We start from the raw sequence: 19,979 nt of genomic DNA on the forward strand, positions 1-19,979 counted from the left end.
GGTGTTCCAAAAAGCTCGCTCTTTCGTTTGGTCTTGCAATGTACTACGCTGTAGATAAAACAGATTAACATCCATGTTTTATTACCACATGCTCATAAACGTAAATCAGTGAAAGATTGTTTACTTTTTATTTGTTTCGAAATATGTTACATTAGCTCTTGCGATTCCTCCCTTTGGAGCAATTATACGTATTAGCAAATATACGTATTGTTTATATTTATTTGTACTTATTATGTTATTTTAAACGAATAAATATTTATACTGAACGATATGAGGTTATTTTATGTATATGAAAAATTTCTCTCTATAGTTAGTTATACCTTGTATATTTTCTTTACACGAAATTTAACTGATATAATCTTTTTTCGCATGTATAATTGATATATAATTTTTGTACTGTTTTTCGCTTCTGCTGTATCGATCGAGAACAGGATATCATCGATTGTATTTTTGCGAAGATCATTATGGATTACAATTATGTTACATTTTCCTTGTATATGTAAAAATTGTTGTATGAGTAAAAAGAGGACTGTAAACTGAAATTATATTAAAATGTTAACTTAATTATGGTTATTATCACATTTTATGCCTTAAATTGTAAAAATGTCATCGTATATGTGATACAGTGTTTTACTTTCACCGTTTTCTCACAGTAAATATATGAAATATAAATTTCATAAAAATGACTCATTTTGATAAAGACACGTATATTGAATGTTTACCAGTAACTGTATACAATGAGATAGTTAATGCATTGAATAAAGACGCAGCTTGGATAACATTAGCAAATCATGTAGCTGAAGAGCTTCAATATCCATGGTAAGAAAACAGTAGTATTTAAAAAGTACAAGATATTATAATTTAAAATATATCATTTTATTGCATACGTTTTATGTACAGTAATCTGTGGATACAATCTTTAAACGAGATCAAACATCCAAATGATTCTCCTGGACAAAAGCTACTTTCTGAATTAAGTATTAAAATGTGTACTATAGAGATTTTACATACTTTATTAAGCGACTGCAAGCTTTATAGCATTCTTTCAATTATATCTGATCCAGGTATGATAATATTTATTGTGACCTATTTATTTGAAAAATTATAAACTTACTATTTCCTGAATACTAATGCTCTTAGAACCTTTGAGCATTATTACGCATCCAACAGAGGAATTTCAAACTAGCATTTTGAAAGTATTATTTGGTCATCGTCTTCATCTATGCTGTAAAGCTGTTGGGATGCCATTACCAAATTACATGTGGTATCATAATAATAATGAATTACAACACTGTACTTCTGATGTGCTTGATTTTATTATAGTTAGGTACATTTTTAGGAAAAATGTTTGTATACTTTTATTCGTTATTATGTCATTGTAACATTTATTTTATTTATTCCAAAGTGCTTCTCAAGCAGGAGAATATAGATGTAAGGTATTTCAAATTAAAAATGATGGAACTCTCATATCAACTTTGACTTCAAAGGCTATAACTGTACAAATTTTTTCTACACCTGTTGTGATAGAAGAACAACCACAGCCACTTTTAGAAGTTAAAGAAGGTGAAAATTTTACAATTCAATGTAAAGCCAATAGTTATTCCAAACCACGTTACCAATGGTTCCATGACAATACTAAACTAGAAGGAGAAACATCTAACATTTTGCATGTAATGCAAACTACTGTTATTTCTCTAACAATATTGAATAATGTCTGCTTTATTAAAGTATGATTTTAGGTAAAACAATTTAGTTTAAAGGATGAAGGAAAATATTATTGTTATATTTATAACGATATCAGTGAAATTTATACGCAAAGAACTCGTGTAATGGTAAAGATGGATAATGATTTCATTAACATTTTATCATTATATCTTAATTTATTAATTACATTTTCATATAGATGGATTTTCCAAAATTTAAAGCAGTTGCAAAAATAGCTTTGGTCATAGCAAATGAAGAGTATGAGAACCATGAATGTCTTTTGACATCTAAAAATGATGCTGCATGCATTGGTAATCTTCTTAAAGAAATAGGATTTGAAGTAATTTGTCTCCTCAATTTAACAATTACTCAAATGAAAAATGCAATAAAAATATTTAGCAAAGCCTTAGTTGAAGGAGTGTACGGTAAGATGTAAAAAGTATAAATTAGAAAATACATTATTGCTTAAATTATTCTTCTGTTTATATAGGCTTATTCTATTTTGCTGGACATGGTTTTAAAATGCAAGAAAGTTATATGCTTGCAACAGATGCTCCAGAAACATATTTAAGGAAAGACGCAATATGTGAAAGTGAACTATTGTCTGCATTCCTTGAGAATGATCCTGAACTATTAATTGTTATTTTAGATATGTGTCAAACTTTACCTTCAAAGTAACTTTTTAACCTTTTTTTCATTCTTTCCATTTTCATTCTTTATCTTTATACTTAACTCATATGTTTATTTTTAGAGAATTTAATCCTGAGATATACCATGAGGTACCAATAGTGAATGTGTATAAAAGCAAGAAAAATCTTAGAAATTTAATTCAAGCATACTCTACATCTAGTCATCGACCTAGTTATGAGAAATTAAATTGTAAATATGGTTTATATATGGAACATCTCAGCGAATATATTAATAAAGATATAACTGTTACAAAATTATTTGAAGAAGTAGGAAAATGTAAGTTGTTAATACAACACATATAATGCGTGTATACACATATAAATTTATCTTATATTTCATATTTGCAAAGTATATATGTTACAACAAATATTTGCAGCAATTGATAGCTGTTTTAAAGGAAAAGAACGGAATCAAATTCCAATGTTTGCTGTCTCTGTTACAAAACCATTTCGTCTTACTGATGCTACTTATAAAAGTAATTTTAGTTGTACTCATTATGTATTCAAAAAGTATTCATAAATAGAAATGTTTTTTAACTATTGTTTTAATATATATTTTATATATTGTAGACAAACGTCCAGATATCATTAATTACTTAAGTAAACTTATATCGTATTCAACTCAGACAATAAATGTACTGTTTAAACAAGCAAGTATGTGCAGTAGAGTTAAAATTTCACTATTTATGGAACCATATTTAAATATAGTAAGAATCAAAGTACTTGATTTACCAAATGTTGAAATTAATTTTTTTAATTCTATTCCTGCAAAGCGAAATAATTTATTTCAAGATCAACACGAGAAAGAGTGTTGGATTCATAATCCCCAAATCAATGAGGTATCTACTTTCTACTTAATATGAAAATACTTTTATATGAAGTAATTTAATAATTACTTAATTACAGTAACCTTTATATAGATTTTTGTTACAGGGACCACTGGTGATTTCTGTATCAAAAGATGGTATCCCTATTGGTGCTACAGTATTGCATATAAAAGATTACATACCCTCTCTACTGAAACTTGTAAATATTTGAGGAAAGAAACCCAGAGAAAAATACAATACAAGTAATTAAACATAATATAGAGAATACATTTTAAAAAACTTTATATATTCTGTTTAAAATAATTTACATATTTATAGAACTATCAAACAAAATTCTCTTCTCTCAATATACATGCACACTGTGACTTACAAAAAAAAAAAAAAAATAAAAATATCTGCTATAAAATGTATAACTAGTAATTTATATCGAGATAAAAATTTTATTTAATTATTTAATTATATAATAGTAAAAATCTAACACAATGATGTATGACTTACTAGCCTTACAATCCATTCACTTCCTACTCCATTTTTATACATCCTTTCAAATATATAATGAATATGCACATATGAACCCATATCCAGAATATTTTTCAGAAACAATCCCTGTGTTCCTATTTGAACGACTGCATTGTTGCTATCTATAGCATAATTGTATCAAGTAAAAAAATAACAGCAAAAATATGATTATTATTATAGCATGAGTTTACCTTTATTCCTTTTTAATTTTATGAAATAAGGAATAAATATAAAAGATTCCTCATCAACAATAAGTAGCTCCCGTTGTTTTGGAGTTAGGCGATCAACTTTGTGTCTTAATATTTTTATAGCTTTTTCTTTTACCATACCATTTAATGCTTCGTAATCTTGCGTATTTAAAGCTGTAGATATTGCTACCATTGCCTAGAAAACGTTCCTTGCTACAGCTTTATTAAATATGTAATTTTATATTCGACATTACATATAAGTACTATTGAAATATATATCCATATTATTAAAGGGCAATTAGATCAATGCACTGTTTATTTTGTTCAATGTTGTATTTTTTTTTACACAGTACTAGCTTTTTTAAATGACACATCAATAAATATATACCTGATGAGCTCCTCTCATAAAATCTTGTAAACGAAACTCTGGATCAATAGATGAATAAAAAATATAATATAACTGCATCGTTTCAAAAACATTCCATTCCTTAGGATATCCAAACATTAATGGTGGCAAACTGTTTTGATTTTTAGAATGTAGTAATCTACGTATGTTAAGACTTGGATTTATTATATTTGAGTATTTTGGTTCTCCCCAATGGTAGATCGTTTTCATTTTTAATTGAGTTTTATTATTCGTATGAAATATTACGAATTGTCGCATCTGTGTATGAAGTACACATTTTTTCAACCGGAATAGCATATTGCTCTGCTACTTTACGTATATATAAAGTATAACCTATTATTCTGTACAATCTATGTAATACTAGCAACGTATTCAGTTATATAATATTATCCTCTATTTAACGAGTATCGTTATAATATTACACCGCTTTGTAAATTTTTACCTTTATATTACATATATATGTACAATTTATAACTTATGATACATTTATGTAAGTTAATGTTTTTTCTTTTAAATATGGCGGTAGAAAAATCTAAATAAATGGCAACATGAAATGAAGTTACGTTTACAACTGTATTCACTTCAGAATATGTTCAATAGGAATGTATTTAGGACAAATTTTGAATATATAAAACTCTATCTATTTCCTAGGAAAAAGAAAATACAAATGTTTATTTATTCTAACATATAATGGTACAAAATGTACGAAAGATATTGACTTAGTTGAATTTAAATTTTGAGACTCCATGAATTAATACCCATGAAACACAATAGTTAAGATAGATCATCTTTAAGTATGTGCTTACGTGACTCATCTTGCCATCTAGTGTGCGCATTTATTACAAATCGATTAAATTTTTGGCCCGTTAGGTTCAGCTCTATTTATCGCAGATTCTCGAAGGTTATTCACATTGTAATTTAGATTATGTTTAAGATAGTAGAAAACTAAGATTTTCATTATATTATAAGAGATTTTACAGTGTCAATATTTTTTAATTTCTACTTAATATATAATTGCAAGTAATGAGGCTCACAACTATTCTATTTGGAAAGTTAGGTGAATGGTCGAAAAAATATGCGAATTTACCAGACCGCTACATAAAACGTGTCTCAGAACGTGTACGTGAATTTGTTTTGTATTAATATTTACTGTATCTTATATTTATATGGTATTTAAATTAGAAAATAATATTTTATATGTATAGGTATTGTGGGAACCTCCACCTGGCAAACCACAATTTCTTAAACGTAAAATAGTACAAAATAAGAAGTTGTACTATTCTATTCATCGACCATGGACAACACATTTTCAGTATGAGAATTGGGTTGCGAAACGTAGATTTTGCCCACCAATTGAACCGATAAAAAATTGGAGTTTCTTTCGTGGTGATCGTGTATGTATCTATATGTATTATATAAAAGGCTTTGATATTAAAATTTTATTTTTTAGGTGGAACTCTTAGCTGGTCCTGATAAGGGAAAACAAGGAATAGTACATGATATTATACAGGAAAGAAATTGGGTTATTGTTCATGGATTAAATACAAAAGTAATAGTACAGAAGAAAAGTAAAGGTTTTCCTGGAATTTACTTCCGTGTAGAACAACCACTATTAGTTACGACACAAGTGCAATTAGTAGATCCTTCAGATTTGTAAGTGTAATAGAATACCGAGAAATATGTATATATACATATATATATGTATATATGTAGCTTGCTGTTTATAGCTTTAAACATTTAATTTATTTTAGGAAAGGGACTGCAATAGAATGGAGATATACAGAGGATGGTGAACATGTAAGAGTGTCTCTTAGAAGTGGCAGAATTATTCCCATACCTGTATCAAGTCAAGAAACTGTAGATTACAAAACTCCAGATATGTATGCTGAAGAACCTAAAGATACTACTGAAGATGACGTAAAGGAATTAACATTCGAAGTATGTACAACCTGCAATCTAATAAAATTATGTCAGTAGGGGAGTGTATTATTGATTTTCATTGATTTATAGGCAGAATTGAAGACATTTGAAATGGATATTATGGATAAAATGGGAATTGTGGAGGATCGCGTACCAAAGAAATATTATTGGTATTAATTTTTCTAAATATATGTAACGTATTAATCTTTTTTATTGTATATATAAAAGTGAGCTTTAAGACGTTTTTAAATCTTTATTTCGTTACTGTAAACTTGGTTGAAAGTAAAGCTATAATATAATACAGTTTGAAAAACACCTTTATAGTCCTAATCGTGTTGTGAAAACAAAATTAGATTACGATATCTTGTTTCGTGAAACATGTTGACAATGTTTCTAAAATCAAATAATTAAATTTTTTTTTCCAAATATTCTAAGGTAAAATGTTTTTTGTAGAATTATTGTTTATTAAAGGATTCGTTAAGGACAAGCCGCTTTTATTAATGCTTATTACTTTCATATTAACATACATACATATCACAGCATGATTTTTAACAAACGCGATCTAGAAACAAATGTCAGTCTACATTTAAATACTTTAGTAATGCATTATATTAACATTTCTTTTTTTATATTATATATGCCATATTTCTAGAACAATTGCATTTCAAATTTTTGCACGTTATTCTTATTTACAAATCATTTTTCTTCATTTATTTCATAACATTGTATTAAACAAAATCATAAGATGAATGCATATTTATATGCACGTTATTTCTTGGATTAAGCTTATAATGCAGACTAATAGTAAGTGATTGGGAAACGCATTCCTTTCTTTACAATAATGAAATGTATGCAAACAAACGTTACACATCGTACTCGATGGTACGACATTAAAAAAAGAAATCTCCTAGTGGACTGAGATTTTTCAAATAATTACTTAACAATGCTATCTCGATATTCATACATATAAGCACAATATGTGAATCCTAATTGTAAGTAGTTTCCAACAAAATGTTTGTTATTTTTTGAGAATACGGAAAGACAAACTAAGTACGCGATACATTGTGATTTCGAACATGAGAATGTATCAGGAGATCGTCGAAACGGTACACACATCGTATCCTTCGATTTCAACATAAAAATTTCCTGCTACGAAATCATTACGTTTCTCACATTCGAAATTTGTTGTTTCGTAATAACGTTACATTTATGCAGTCATGATGATTCGTTCGGAACGATTACTTTTATTCGACTATCATTCACGACGATTTGGTGGCAGGGTGCCTGACTAGGAGGTTTACTTCGCCGTCGTGTAGTTTTTTCATGAGGGACCATGCTTCGATTCTTGACATGCGTGTCACATCGTATCCATTCACTTCTAATAACTGGTCCCCTGCTTTCAAGGCACCTGTTTTTTCGGCAGCACCTCCTATATCGTAATATATTTATTAGATTTCAAAGTTATAAATATAAGAGACAAATCTATAATATAAAACATACCGGTAAATATTTTCTTGATCAGTAACGGTCTATCCCCAAGGGGACTGTCTCTACCGCCTTCGAGACTGAATCCCAAACCAGTTCCATCCTTATAAACCGCTACAACTGACGGCGGACCCCACGCGGTGTCCTCTGAGGTGTCGTTTGTCTCGAATCCTATGCAAAAGAGCGTTCTTGGTTATTACGAATTAAACGTATCTCCTAAGATTGCTAGACTGCGGATATTTATGCGAATTTATATTTTTATAAATATTTCTATCAACTGAAACAGTAAGATTTATACAGAAATTTGTTTCTCATATTAAATATGACATCGTAGGTATGTCGAATATAGAGGAACTTTTTATGGAAAAGTAATTTCGAAATCCAACTTTTTCCTACGGCGATGTACCTTGTGTGGTGAACCATTCCCTTTAAAATCCGCAATATATTAATTACCTATAGCGCAATTCCATCAAAATTACCTTCGATAATAGTTTCGACACTCGCGGTCCGTGATTTCAATTTGCATCCTTCCTCTGACCTCGCCCGAGAAACAACTAAAACAACTTCCGATCTGGGTTGCTTGAGCACCGCTATGCTTTCTCTGTGCGTGAGACCCTGCGTGCCTCTGCCATTTATACTTAGAATCCTATCTCCCCTCTGCACACGACCATCCTTGTCAGCGATAGAATGAGCCAGTACTCGATGAATCGTGATTTCTTTAATTTCACAATCCGCCCCTCCGGCTAGAGTGATACCAACGCTACCGGTTGGATTCTCCTTATGAAGTAAGACAACGATCACATCGTGAGCACCCCGAACTTCTTCGAGACTCGCCTCTTCCACTAGCTGCGCTAATTCCTGTTGCGAAATCAAGCTGGTGCTACTGGCCAACGAACTGATACTTCCAAACTGCTCGCTGCAGCATCTGTCTGTGTCGACATCGGTTCCAACCGGAGACACATTTCCGTCCACGCTGCTGTCCAAACTGGGAAATCGGTTATGAGTAGCTACAGTAGTTTGTTGCGGGCTGGTGGGGCTATTCACTTCCAGAGCCTTCTTCATGTCCGTGACACTGATGCTTCTTCGACCAAGATTTCTCGTCGTTGGTATTTTCGATAGCAATGATTTCGACTTTTCCGTTTCCGCCATTTCGTCTCCGCTGTTGTCAGTTACTCTCGACTTTCCCAACGTTCCCATCTTCGAGAATGGTTTATCCTCGTTCCAGTACTCGCTTAACATCGACGAGCTTCTTCTGATGTATCGATTGTCCTTAGGTTCCCACAGCGATCTGTTCTGAACGTTGGAGAGAGTGCTGCTTCTTTCGGTTCTTGTTTCGCCACTTTGAGCTCGAAGTTTCGTGTCTGCTTTCGCGCTCAGAATATCTTCCAGGCTCATCTGACTCTTCGATCGACCAAAACTTCCATCATCCACGTGTATCGCCGACCTAGATCTACTCTTCGTCGTCAGGATCGTCAGAAGATCGTTCTGATCTTCGGCAGGTTTCTTCGGAGGTATGCTAGGAGGAGATCGCTGTTTCGATACTTGCAGCAGTCCAGATTCGTTTTCGTTCCCTTGTTTTCGTCTATTGGTCGACGACAGATCGACCGAGCTGAATTGTTGCTCCTCGATTATGGCAGACTTATTGTTCTTCAAACCGTTATCTACGGCGCTAATATCGACGTCAGGAGATTTCTTTTCTGTTTTATTAGCCATTTTTTCTTCGGGTGATTTAACCAAAGCTTTCGCCTCTGTACGAACCCACATTTTCAAATCATTCGAAGGTTCTATTATCTCGAACTTCGACTGCCTCACGGTCGAGGACGTTACGTTCCTCTTCGAAGGCAGCTTCGACTCTTCGGTATTCTTCTCGAAAGAATCATCCTCTCCAAACGAGTCTGTTACCTCTATATACGCGATCTTCACATCCTGTGTACCTGAAACTGTATCCTTGACACGATTTTTCTGATAGTTGTTTTCACCGTTCTCAGTGATCGTCGATCGACATTCATCGTCAGAAAATTTCCTCTGAATCAATGGGGATCCATTGAGATCCCTGCCGCTCCTACACCTAGCGCTAGCCAGAATATTCTTGCGATTGATAGCTTCTACGCTCTGCGGTTTGAGTACTCTTCTGGACAGAGACTCGGCGCTCGCCTGAGATCCAGAAGTGAGAGTCGAAGATGTGCTACAATTGGTGTCAGTACTGTTGGATCGTTTCAATTGCCTCTGAGGTATCTGAGAGTTCCTGGAGTTTGAATCTGTCGTTGGCGATCTAAGACCGGAGCTGCTACTACTCGACGAAGATCTCTCGGAGATGAAGGCTCTGTCGCTTATGATATTGGATCTGGCAGGGTATTCTGCGCTTGTTTCTCTCGCGTAAGTTCTAGTCGGGCTGTCCATGACGAGAGATCGTCGTGGATAGTTGGCTTCCGTAGAAACGTAGGATCTCTCTGACGAAACCGTAGATCGTTCCGAGGGAACCGGTGACATTGGTGGACTGAAGCCTCGTGAAATGCTACTCTGCGAGCTGCTAACTGCCGAATCATTGTCCGAGTCGTCGTAATCCATCCTGGTCTTTCTCTGCGTCATTTTGGGCCTGTTACGTAATCCCTCTGGTGAACTGGCTGTAGACGCGAATTCGAAACTGTAATCGCTTCGCGTTGGACTGCAGATGCTCTCTAAGCTTTTCGGAGGTTCGGAGAGCGGCGGTGTAGAGGTGGTTGTAGTTGTTGAGGGGCTTTTCGTAGCGCTGTTTATCGAGGAATTGCTGGAAGAAGAGCCGTATACCGCGAGGCTCTTCCTTTTGAAGGCTGGCGAGTACTTGGAGTGTATCTGAGGAGCTGGCATCTTGAAAGAAGTGGTCGCTTTCAAGGGCACGCTGGCCGTGCTCGCGTTGCTCGCCAAGGAACTCTGAGAACCCCACTTGTCCTGGATGTTCACTTTTGGTAGCTGTAAAGGACGGGAAATGTTCTGATTCGTTCTGAATATAATATCGTTTGGCATTTGCCACGGAGATAGATTTATCTTCGGTAAATAAGGTAAATTCGAGGAGAGATGTTGCGTATTTTGAAAAATTACATATTGTGTGTTTATAATGGAGAATTTTTCCAAGAACGAATATTGTTAGTAGAGTGACTTGCGCCACCGTTTTTATCGAAATAAGTTTCAGTTTTGTTATATGTCAGTGTTAACAAGCGAAAACCTAAAAGTCTATTTTTCCAGAAAAGACGCCAGGTTTGGCGAAGCGATGATGAAATTTCAGGATTTTGATTTCTTTCGACGATAGCTTCTAAGGTTCGGTAAAAATAGACTTACCTGATGCAACAGTATCGAATCTCGCGACTTGATTTCAGGTAAATCAACGATAGGCGCGTCGATCGATATCGTTTCTTTTTCAGGAATGACCAATCCTCTCAGTTTCGATATCGACTTCTTCCTCTGCTCGATCAGCTGATTCCAACTAGTTCTCCTAATATCCTCATTGGGCCTCTTGAACGTAGACGCTAACGAATTCGTTCTAGTAATTTGCGGCGACGCGGGAAGTTCACTCGGCGTGGAAGTTCTATCTTGACCGTACGGACTCGACGCACAGAAACTGGTGGCACGAGACAACGCAGTTGATGTCACAGGTTTTATCGCGACACTCGGAGAATTTTGACTCGAAGTCGTCAACGAATAATTCTTCGCCGGTGATTTAGGCACCGAAGATGTTTCAAACGAGCTGATCAATGGCGTCGTCGCCGAGGTGACAGGCTTTTGTGGAACGATCGGAAACGCCTTGGAAGTATAAATAGTCGGCGATGTCACTGGCGAACTCTGCGTTATACTTGGCGATCGTCTGTACTTCTTCCCAGGATCTTGACTAACGTTCCTTCCCGAATCTGTCAAGTCGAAAGAACTCTGCGTTCTGTCCGAGAAGAAGGATGTTCTCTCCTTCTGACCAGAGCTTTTCTCGTCGCTGCACACGTCTTCCGTGGACTTGTACTTGGACAATCTTCTAACGTTGTTCGTTGCAGCAGCGACCACTACCGAGTTAGGGAACAGAGGACCATCCAGGCTACTTTGCGACGAAAACATAGCGATCTTGTCCCTGACCGATCGTTCAGACTTGTCGTCCTGCCTTCGAAGGTCGCCGTTTAATGAAAATTTTCGTGGCGTCGATTCTAAGATCGCGTTTCTCGTGTATGGCGAGCTAATAGTTTCTGACTTAGGTGGGCAGATGGACTCTATCTTAGGCGGACAGATTGTCTCTAACTTGGGCGGACCTGAAAGAGCAAAGAAATGCCGAATACTTAGCAATGCGATAAGATAGTAACAATGGCATGCTAAGAATTCATGTAGATAATCTGTGATTAAGGATTATGTGAATGTTCACAGTTGAGTATCTATAGCAAAGTGAGCAGAGACTCGAAAAATATATACAGAGATTTGACATGCATTGTGTCATACGGAAATTTGGCTTTCGTTAGGCTAATTCTCGTTAAATGAACTGCTTACATCGACTACTTAGCCCTCGATAGAATTAAATAAGCAGACTTCTAGCGTATAATTCACTTTATAGCAACTTTATTTATTTGAATTAAATTTTCGTTAATACCCGGTCAAATGACGTACTTGAACCATCAGAATCTATTTATTCGAACGCGAACTATGACGCGAATGAAAAAATCGCAGATAAACAATCTATAAAACTCTTTTGCACGAACTTTAATTATATCGATTATTTGTTTCCTCGCAAGTTCATATTTGTTGATTCCGATGGCAGTCGATAGTTAAAATATTCTAAAAGTTAACAATTTTTTAGATTCAGTAACACGAGTCTGCCACAAAATAGACGATACGTCGATGAAATTTTGCAAACAAGTAACGATACATTGCGACAATGGATATTTTTCAAATATTCGACAAGGTGCAAAATGCAGAATGTCTTTAATTCGACGATCGATTCGAAAGAAAAGTTTTAGCATTATAACAAAGAACTTGTTCTTTCCCTGTGGTCTGCGTATTTAATATCTAAAAACCAGCCTCTATATATAATCCAATTCTATATATACACTATATCTAATATATACACTGACAAAACACGGAAGGAAAGTTTACCGGTGAGCGGCAATGGCGGAGGCGTGTCCAAGGTATCCTTCTCGGTATGGTCCTGCGCCTCTTCGATAACGGGTACGTCTTTGTGATAGTAACCCGTGATTTCGATCTTCTTCTCCGACACCAGAATGTTAGCGTCACCTTGATTCCCGTAGCTGGAGTAGTTGGTCACGGACGTAGCCTTTTTAACGAAGTCATCAGCGATGTACGGCTTCGAGTCTTCGAGTACGCGAGCCTCGCGAGCCAATACGTTGCTCGTATCTTGACAAACGTTCTCGACGTTCATCTTGCCGTTTATCTCGATGCTCGGCAGTTCGATCTTGCTCACCTCCTGGCAGACGTTCTCCACATTGGACAAACCGGTGATCCTGTTGTCGGCTAAAATAATGCCAGTTGCGGTGACCACGTTGTTCTCGAGCAACTTGAAGCCTTCGTTGTTCATGAAGGATTCGCTCTCATTGCAAACGAGTCGACCGTTCGCGATCATCGTCGACGTCCTCGCCGTCGCCGTGCTCGTCGTCACGAAACGGTACTGCTGGCTGTTGCCACCGAACTCTTGGTACGCTGCTGGAAACTCGTCCCCGTCCGGGGGCAGGCGCTGACCGCCTCCGCAGTTGTCCATCCTACCATTTACCGTCTCTAAAATCACACAAGCCACAGAGTGTTGGTTATCGTCAGCGTTCTTTACACTGCTCGCAAAACGTTTCAAAGTTGTAAGTTTCTCGTCTATGTCGTGTTCGATAAGGTTTGCGTCCGATAGGTATTTCGTTGATTCGTAAAGATTTTTATATTTCGTGAAAGTATTTTATTAGATGAGTGCAAAAGTTCTGTCGGTTTATTTTTAATATTAAATAAATATTACCGGAGACAATTCACGCTATCGTCCAACTTGCATTTCTTTAACTAACTCTGCCACTTTCAACGACAAACGTCGTACCGACGTTAACGTCCGTATTCCGAAGACTGCAATTTGCGATCGGAAGACTCGCATTGCGTTAATCGCAGCCGCGGACATCGAACGAAACTACGAATCTCTGGACGCGCGTTCGACTCACGCGCAATCCTTAACGTCGCATTTACTTCTATTACAAATTGCGCAACGTAATTGCCTCATTAAGCCTCATTACGATTTAAACGTTAGGTATTTGCGTGCGCGTGTAATTCGTTATTTTCCTTCAATCTAAGAATTCTCCGACGAAGATAAATTCGCTGGAAAATGGCCCGAAAATAAAGCAAGAAGACTTGTATTTCCATTGGTTCTGCGCGAATTCGGAATTCGCGCGTATTAGCTCGCGTTACCGCAGCCCAACTGTTCACGCTCTCGTGCGCTCGTCGAGGGGATCGATTCCGCAACGCGCGTCGCTCTTTCGATCCACACGCGTCGTTGCTCCCGCGATCTCGCGAACGTTGATCCGTTCGTGCGTTCCAAATGCACGGGATTCCAGATTGCAGAGGCGGGGAAGGAGAGAAACGTCTAATAAAATCTAGCTACCAGTCGCGATAACGTTGGAAAAGGTTTGGTCTGGGCAAAACCGACCGGTGAATATTTTTTCAAACATCCATTTCCCGTTTATCGGCACTCTGGAGCGAGCATACTCCGGTAGGAATTTTAATCTACGCAATTGAGATATTCCTGTATAGCCAGGCGTGGGTCTATCTCTATGCGCTCTTATGATTTGCGTTCACCCGTCTTTAGATTTTTAAGTCGTTCGGCGTTTCTGCTTCGAAGGTCGCTGATACCAGGATCAGGAGAAACAAGCAATCTTATTACCACGTGATCGTGTATTCATATAGCTTTTCTAATATCAAAGTATCGGATAGAGAGGTAATATCGTGTTTCGGAATAGCGTTGTTAAAATAAGCTTCGAGGCTCGAGGTTCGAAAGCTCGTTTTGCGGTTCGAGGTGTAAGCATCGAGATTCTTAAATTTTAAATCGTTAGAGCTATAGTCCTTGGAAGGTATATCGTTCTGACGATAGCTTAGAAAAATGTATTTTTTAAATTTCCCTCGAGTTTCAGGCGTGTAGAATGTAACGTCAAAGTGGTTTATTAAAATTCTCCGAAACTACCATAAAAACGGCCATAAAATCTTCGAAACTACACGTTAGGTTGACCTTGACACGGCTCCTAAATTTCCACACGTGGGTTGCATGGACGTTGAATTTTTCTATCGAAATTCGGTTTCATCTAATAGAAAGATGTTTAACGTCGTAGCAAAGTCTGCGGTATAAGAGAGACAAACGTCGCGTACATCTACAAGGATTATTTCATTCTTTCTTCGAACTACACAAATTCGCGAATGATCAAAAATACGATTCGATCGAGGAGAATTCAAATGACATCACATCACGTTGCATTTTGCGAACTGTCCGGTCCAAATTTGGCGGAACCTCGAAAATCAAGGACAAAATACTGGAGGACCCGCGAGGGAAGCCAAACGTGTCCTGGTTATTTTAGCGGTTTACGCAATCGCGCGTTACTTTCACGCGCAGCGGCGATCGTTTGCCGGCGATTTACATAGTTGACCGGTGCTCGACGAGGGAATCGCGTGCAAAGGACGTATCCGGAGCAGATCCGCGGTTTCCTCGCAGCCGACCGGATTGCTCAAATCCAAGGATTTCTACATTCTAACACGCGCACCCACTGATAAACCGCGTACGATCGCGTTATCTGCGCTCGTGCGTTCGACGCACGGGCGTGTCACGCTTGGTCGCTCGGAATCGCGGAGAATATCGTTAGAATAAATATTTCCAAATACCATTTGTACCAAAGGTACCGCCTCCGTGCACGTTTTCGCGTTTCACTGGAATACTAGATGAAACTTTTTCACCATGTGAACAGATATACTTTCCTATTATATGTAACTTGCGAACGTAGACTTCGTACGATATATTAGTTTGAAACTCGCAACAACAATTTACAGTATGACGTGGCAGTGAGTAATACTATATAAACAAAACACAACGCGTATGTATACATAACGGTAGCATGATTTTTAGATGATAGTTCCGATGGAACTTGACTTTGGAAAATTGTTATCCTCTATCGATAGTGGAAATACCGGGAATATGCTGTTATATCGGGCTGTATCAGACATTTTCAAACAAACAGAAAAATCTTTAAAACACGAATCAGTTGTTATCTTGTCGGAGAAAAATTTATCTCATATATCAGCCTTTTATTTTATTCCAACAGAATGTGAAACTTTCTATGTCTATGTAACGATACCTGTTGGTGTTAACGAGATAATAATATTTCGCTATTGCGTAACACGGTACATAATCTTCGTGTTGCAAAAATGTTATCTGTACGTAAGGAAGCTCGTTAACATAGGAAATTGATATGGCAAAGAATCAAAGACTCAGGATGGAAAGCCTGCGTTTCGCGGTTAAATCGTGCTCGCGTGCCACATTTCCCGCTAACTTCTGATTAACATTCTTGGCTGGTTGCCGTACGATGGTACCGATCGCCGATACACCTGCAACCGGCGCTCTGTTCCTCGATATCTCGATACGATGCACCACGTGCCATCGGAAATTCCATTGACTGGCAGAAAGCGTGGAGCCGGCACATTATGTAATTCGCGGACGAACTGCACCTACGAGTTTCCTATTCCTGTCAGCTGGTATTCCGATCATTAGACTGTGGACGTTTGCACATTTACAGGGAATTTGAAAGTACAAAATCGCGCAGAATGCGCATAATACGAAAAAATGTATAAAATATGCAAAGCTTTCTACGATTCTTGGAAAGTGAAACAACTTTCTACCGAGGTTTTACTTTTTGAATTACATTGTCAAAAGTATGAATTCGTATAAAAATTCGCGGTTTATCGATCGTTTAACGGGAACTCCGCTAACTTCGATTCCTACCGCACCTATACGCGTATGCGACGATCAGATTTTTATTTTTACGAGAATAGGAATGGAATTCTGCAAATGGGTGAATCCGTTGAATACGATGTTTCCGTAAAGTTCGGTACAGGTCGGTGACGTTTTAATTCGACTCCGCGAGTTTCGCATTCCAGCATTCCGCGAGCAACAGACACCCGTCGACGGGAACACGACCAGATCTGCGTTTACGTGCAACGGACGCACACCGCAGCTCGGTATCCTCGATATCGGTACAAATATGGTGCGATCGCGGGAACACATACGCGCTGTATCGAGCAACGTCTTTCTGGTAAGCACGTCTAACCGATTAGTTTCATCCGCTGGTGTTTGACCGGGAATTTTAATCAGTCACGTCTGCGCTTTCAACGTAGCTGGGCGACGATGTTTGCGAATCGTGAGACCGGTTCCACATGGAGATACGGGAATAGATCGAAGCTACGGTGGTCCTCGAAAGTATTTCAACTCTCGCCGTAGAAAACTTTCGTGAATACATCGCGTGTGTTATACGTAACTTCTTGCAGTTTCATTAGCGCTATAATAATATAAGAGACACGATCGTCGTGATTAGATGCTTTAAATTTGAAATCAGACGTTTCTATTAAACATTAAAAATAAAACCTATTTATTGGAAACACACGCTTACAGCATACACACTGATCTTGGTAAAAAATCTCTTTAGCAAATGTTCGAATGCCTCCGTCAGACACTGTACGTTAAATTGTATACAATGTACATTTGATACAGTCGATTCTACAAAATGACAAGATCGCTCTTATAACAAGCGATGCTTTTGATCGCTGGTCGTTAATTCGTCTATTTCACACTCGTGTATTGGCCAGTACTTCTGTATAATCTTGCGCGTATCTTCTCTGTGAAAGGGTTTCAAAGTTATATCCCTGTTCAATCTGAATCTCTTGAAAGGTAATTTTAAAGCGATCACGAGGACCTTTCACTCTATTCTATCGCTGAAGAAGAGAACACGGGTATCTGAAGTGGTAACGTTTTGTTTGCTCTGCTCGTTGACAGAAGGAACATCCATAAAGTCGCCACATCCCTCTGTCCGCGCGTCACCGATCGAACCTGGCTTCCGACAGTTCCAATTCTACGTAGTTATGGCAAGTACTGACCTCGACTCCGTCCGAGAACCGGGCTTCCACCAGGAAGCTTCCAATGTCAGGCTTCTCCGCGCATGACATAACTTCTTGCACCGAATATTCTTGCTTCTTAACAAACTCATTCGACGCGAGCTTCTTGAGATTTCCCTCAAGCCGACTGAGCACCGTCGACTAAACGTTCGTAAATTTGATCGAAAAGCTAACTCGAGAGAAGGTCAGGGGTCAGAAACAGGGGTCAGACGCTTGAGCGACCCTGGTGAACCGATTCGAAGAAAAAGCAAGGCTAACTTGAAGCAAGGGGTGAAAGGGACACCGGACGACGACTCGTTCTTACTAGTAAGAAGGCTCTCGTAAGACTGAACGACATTGCTCGTCGAGGCCAGCTTCCGTGGTTAGCACCGACATCAAGCGTTATGCGCTCGTGGGAGAAGGGATAAAGTGGTGGCCGCTGCGACGTGTCGCGGCCACGTTTTTGGTCCTCGATCCGAGATCGGTGTACCTAGATTCAAATTACGAAATATCTTCTCGGTGAACTTATCTTGGATCTACCTGGCTAAATGGAAAACCAGCTTGTTCTGGAATAAGTATGCTAGAGGCGGTTTTATTACGGTTAGTTTGGTGGAACGGTTGGAGAAGTTCGGAGTTGATGGGAACGTTAGAGGTTGAGAAATGGAGAAGAGAACCTGACGACGGTCGACTCGTTGAAGTTTGACTCGGTTGGGTTTACATTATCCGAGATGAAAATTAGATTTCGATAGATAGGATTAAAATACAGATATAAATATTTGCTTCTCGATATGTGCACGTAGTTTACTTTTAGTAGCTAATTTTCTGTATTGGATTTAATGCTGTTTCTCGATCCGATACATTCCAACAAAAATAGAGTATCGATATTTGTTCCGATGTTAGGAAAAGAAAAGGATACGAATGTGACAAAGAAACGGAACAACAGAGCTAAGCTGATATGTTGTACGAACACGATTAATCGGTAAAAACACGCGTGTCCGAGTTTCATACGAGTAGAGAAATAAACAAGTAGAATATCGTTGTTAGATCAGAAATTAAACAGGTTAAACAATCTCGCGTTAAAAAGATAATAAACCTCGCGTTTAACATATTTTCATACAAATCATGAATTACGTCTTCCGAAGTTAACGAGATTTCACTCACGCTTCTTACGTTACGTTTCTTACGAAGAAACATAAAATACGATATTATAACGTTACGCATCTAAAAGGATAATTTCACGAAGAAATTATGTAACAAATTTTTGACGCTCGAATCGGAACAAATGCAAGCTTCGAGCTATTAAATCGAACGACATAACATTGTTTTTACTGTTGAGCTACTTACGGAATAGATTCTACGTTTGTACCGCTCCAAGAGGAGAACGCGCGGTTCCCAGTGGAATGAGTTACGCCAGGGAGCCCAGGTGAGAGAAAAAGCAGAGTCACGCCAAGGTTAAGAGCTATTAATCGCGGAGTGACGTGAAATATCGACGAATACGTTCCGTGCTGATTAATCTTGCCAGAACGTGTCAACCGTGCGAAGCGTATGAGTTAAACCGGACGAGTTTTACGCGGCTTTGGAAAGCTGGATGTGACCAGGTGGTGCGTGCCGTAGCACACGAACAGGAAGCACTAACCATTCCGTTATTGCGTTCACTTAATATCGTCGGATCGATATTTTAACCCGCGCACTTATCTGCGCGATCGTGAGATAGCTATAATTGGCTTTCGAAGTAATATTTATGGATCGAATTTTCGATACGAGATACGACAGAGGATACTCTGTTGATCGTGTTGCAATGATGAAGTTGGTCACCATCTTAGCGGAGACTCCGCTAACCTGTTGGCGTGGGACCGATTTACGGAGAATTTACGGAGAATTAACGGTGTAATATTTAACGACGAGTAAAATTAAAGAGCTCGTAACGAAGACGATTCCTCGTCATTTTTCCACTTTTTAGATAATGACGCATACTACGCATATAATAGCGAGAAGTTGGACTTGGAACATGGCGAAATCGATGTTATAAAAACTGATCTGTATCTTGATTTACGGTGTCTTTTATTGATATTCACTACCGTGTCCGGGGTGTTTCGATGTATTAAAAGATTAATTAAGATAATTCAAT

At 37.8% G+C, this 19,979-nt stretch overlaps 4 protein-coding genes across 7 annotated transcripts in view; 2 read left to right on the forward strand and 2 right to left on the reverse strand.

Annotated features, from left to right (window-relative positions):
- Positions 1-295: 295 nt before the first annotated feature.
- LOC100643726 (mucosa-associated lymphoid tissue lymphoma translocation protein 1) lies at positions 296-3,647 on the forward strand. 2 transcript variants are annotated; one of them, XM_048410490.1, is made up of 12 exons: positions 296-569; positions 654-819; positions 901-1,064; positions 1,141-1,327; positions 1,406-1,670; positions 1,740-1,832; positions 1,904-2,129; positions 2,195-2,378; positions 2,456-2,670; positions 2,771-2,869; positions 2,964-3,232; positions 3,314-3,647. In XM_048410490.1, the coding sequence occupies exons 2-12, from the start codon at positions 683-685 to the stop codon at positions 3,464-3,466; spliced, it is 1,992 nt and encodes a 663-aa protein (XP_048266447.1). In that variant the 5' UTR covers positions 296-569; positions 654-682; the 3' UTR covers positions 3,467-3,647. The 2 variants fall into 2 exon arrangements, with proteins under 2 accessions (XP_048266447.1, XP_003393813.2); XM_003393765.4 differs by having other exon boundaries at positions 301-819; positions 3,327-3,647.
- Positions 3,486-4,951, reverse strand: LOC100645158. Its single transcript, XM_012318194.3, has 3 exons — positions 4,316-4,951; positions 3,931-4,123; positions 3,486-3,861 (listed from the first exon to the last, which is right to left on the reverse strand). Exons 1-3 carry the CDS (start codon positions 4,628-4,630, stop codon positions 3,695-3,697), a joined length of 675 nt encoding a protein of 224 aa, XP_012173584.1. The 5' UTR covers positions 4,631-4,951; the 3' UTR covers positions 3,486-3,694.
- Positions 4,952-5,203: 252 nt separating this feature from the next.
- Positions 5,204-6,568, forward strand: LOC100648389 (probable 39S ribosomal protein L24, mitochondrial). The gene is made up of 5 exons (XM_003393727.4): positions 5,204-5,452; positions 5,539-5,727; positions 5,784-5,986; positions 6,085-6,271; positions 6,344-6,568. The coding sequence occupies exons 1-5, from the start codon at positions 5,357-5,359 to the stop codon at positions 6,428-6,430; spliced, it is 762 nt and encodes a 253-aa protein (XP_003393775.2). The 5' UTR covers positions 5,204-5,356; the 3' UTR covers positions 6,431-6,568.
- A 162-nt stretch (positions 6,569-6,730) lies between these two features.
- Positions 6,731-19,979, reverse strand: part of LOC100649322 (serine-rich adhesin for platelets) — a 61,741-nt gene continuing 48,492 nt past the window's right edge. For all 3 annotated transcript variants that reach the window (XM_012318217.3, XM_048410435.1, XM_012318214.3), the window contains 5 exons: positions 12,839-13,474; positions 11,054-12,003; positions 8,218-10,687; positions 7,754-7,909; positions 6,731-7,682 (listed from right to left, as the gene is read on the reverse strand). In XM_012318217.3, coding sequence (XP_012173607.2) covers positions 7,513-7,682; positions 7,754-7,909; positions 8,218-10,687; positions 11,054-12,003; positions 12,839-13,474 — 4,382 coding nt within the window. In that variant the 3' untranslated portion in view covers positions 6,731-7,512. The remainder of the gene's footprint in view (positions 7,683-7,753; positions 7,910-8,217; positions 10,688-11,053; positions 12,004-12,838; positions 13,475-19,979) is intronic.

Source organism: Bombus terrestris, chromosome 2 (assembly GCF_910591885.1).
Source record: "Bombus terrestris chromosome 2, iyBomTerr1.2, whole genome shotgun sequence".
NCBI classification, from domain to species: Eukaryota; Metazoa; Arthropoda; class Insecta; order Hymenoptera; family Apidae; genus Bombus; species Bombus terrestris.

What these genes read in the sequence shown, in the direction of transcription:
- LOC100648389 (XM_003393727.4), top strand. Translation starts at nt 5,357, where the DNA reads ATGAGGCTCACAACTATTCTATTTGGAAAGTTAGGTGAATGGTCGAAA. An exon ending in TAAAACGTGTCTCAGAACGT is followed by an intron (nt 5,453 to 5,538) that starts GTACGTGAATTT and finishes TTATATGTATAG; the next exon opens with GTATTGTGGGAACCTCCACC. An exon ending in TAAAGGAATTAACATTCGAA is followed by an intron (nt 6,272 to 6,343) that starts GTATGTACAACC and finishes ATTGATTTATAG; the next exon opens with GCAGAATTGAAGACATTTGA.
- LOC100643726 (XM_048410490.1), top strand. Translation starts at nt 683, where the DNA reads ATGACTCATTTTGATAAAGACACGTATATTGAATGTTTACCAGTAACT. An exon ending in CTTGATTTTATTATAGTTAG is followed by an intron (nt 1,328 to 1,405) that starts GTACATTTTTAG and finishes TTTATTCCAAAG; the next exon opens with TGCTTCTCAAGCAGGAGAAT. An exon ending in AAACATCTAACATTTTGCAT is followed by an intron (nt 1,671 to 1,739) that starts GTAATGCAAACT and finishes GTATGATTTTAG; the next exon opens with GTAAAACAATTTAGTTTAAA.
- LOC100645158 (XM_012318194.3), bottom strand. Translation starts at nt 4,630, where the DNA reads ATGCTATTCCGGTTGAAAAAATGTGTACTTCATACACAGATGCGACAA. An exon ending in TTATGAGAGGAGCTCATCAG is followed by an intron (nt 4,124 to 4,315) that starts GTATATATTTAT and finishes AACGTTTTCTAG; the next exon opens with GCAATGGTAGCAATATCTAC. An exon ending in AAAATTAAAAAGGAATAAAG is followed by an intron (nt 3,862 to 3,930) that starts GTAAACTCATGC and finishes ATTATGCTATAG; the next exon opens with ATAGCAACAATGCAGTCGTT.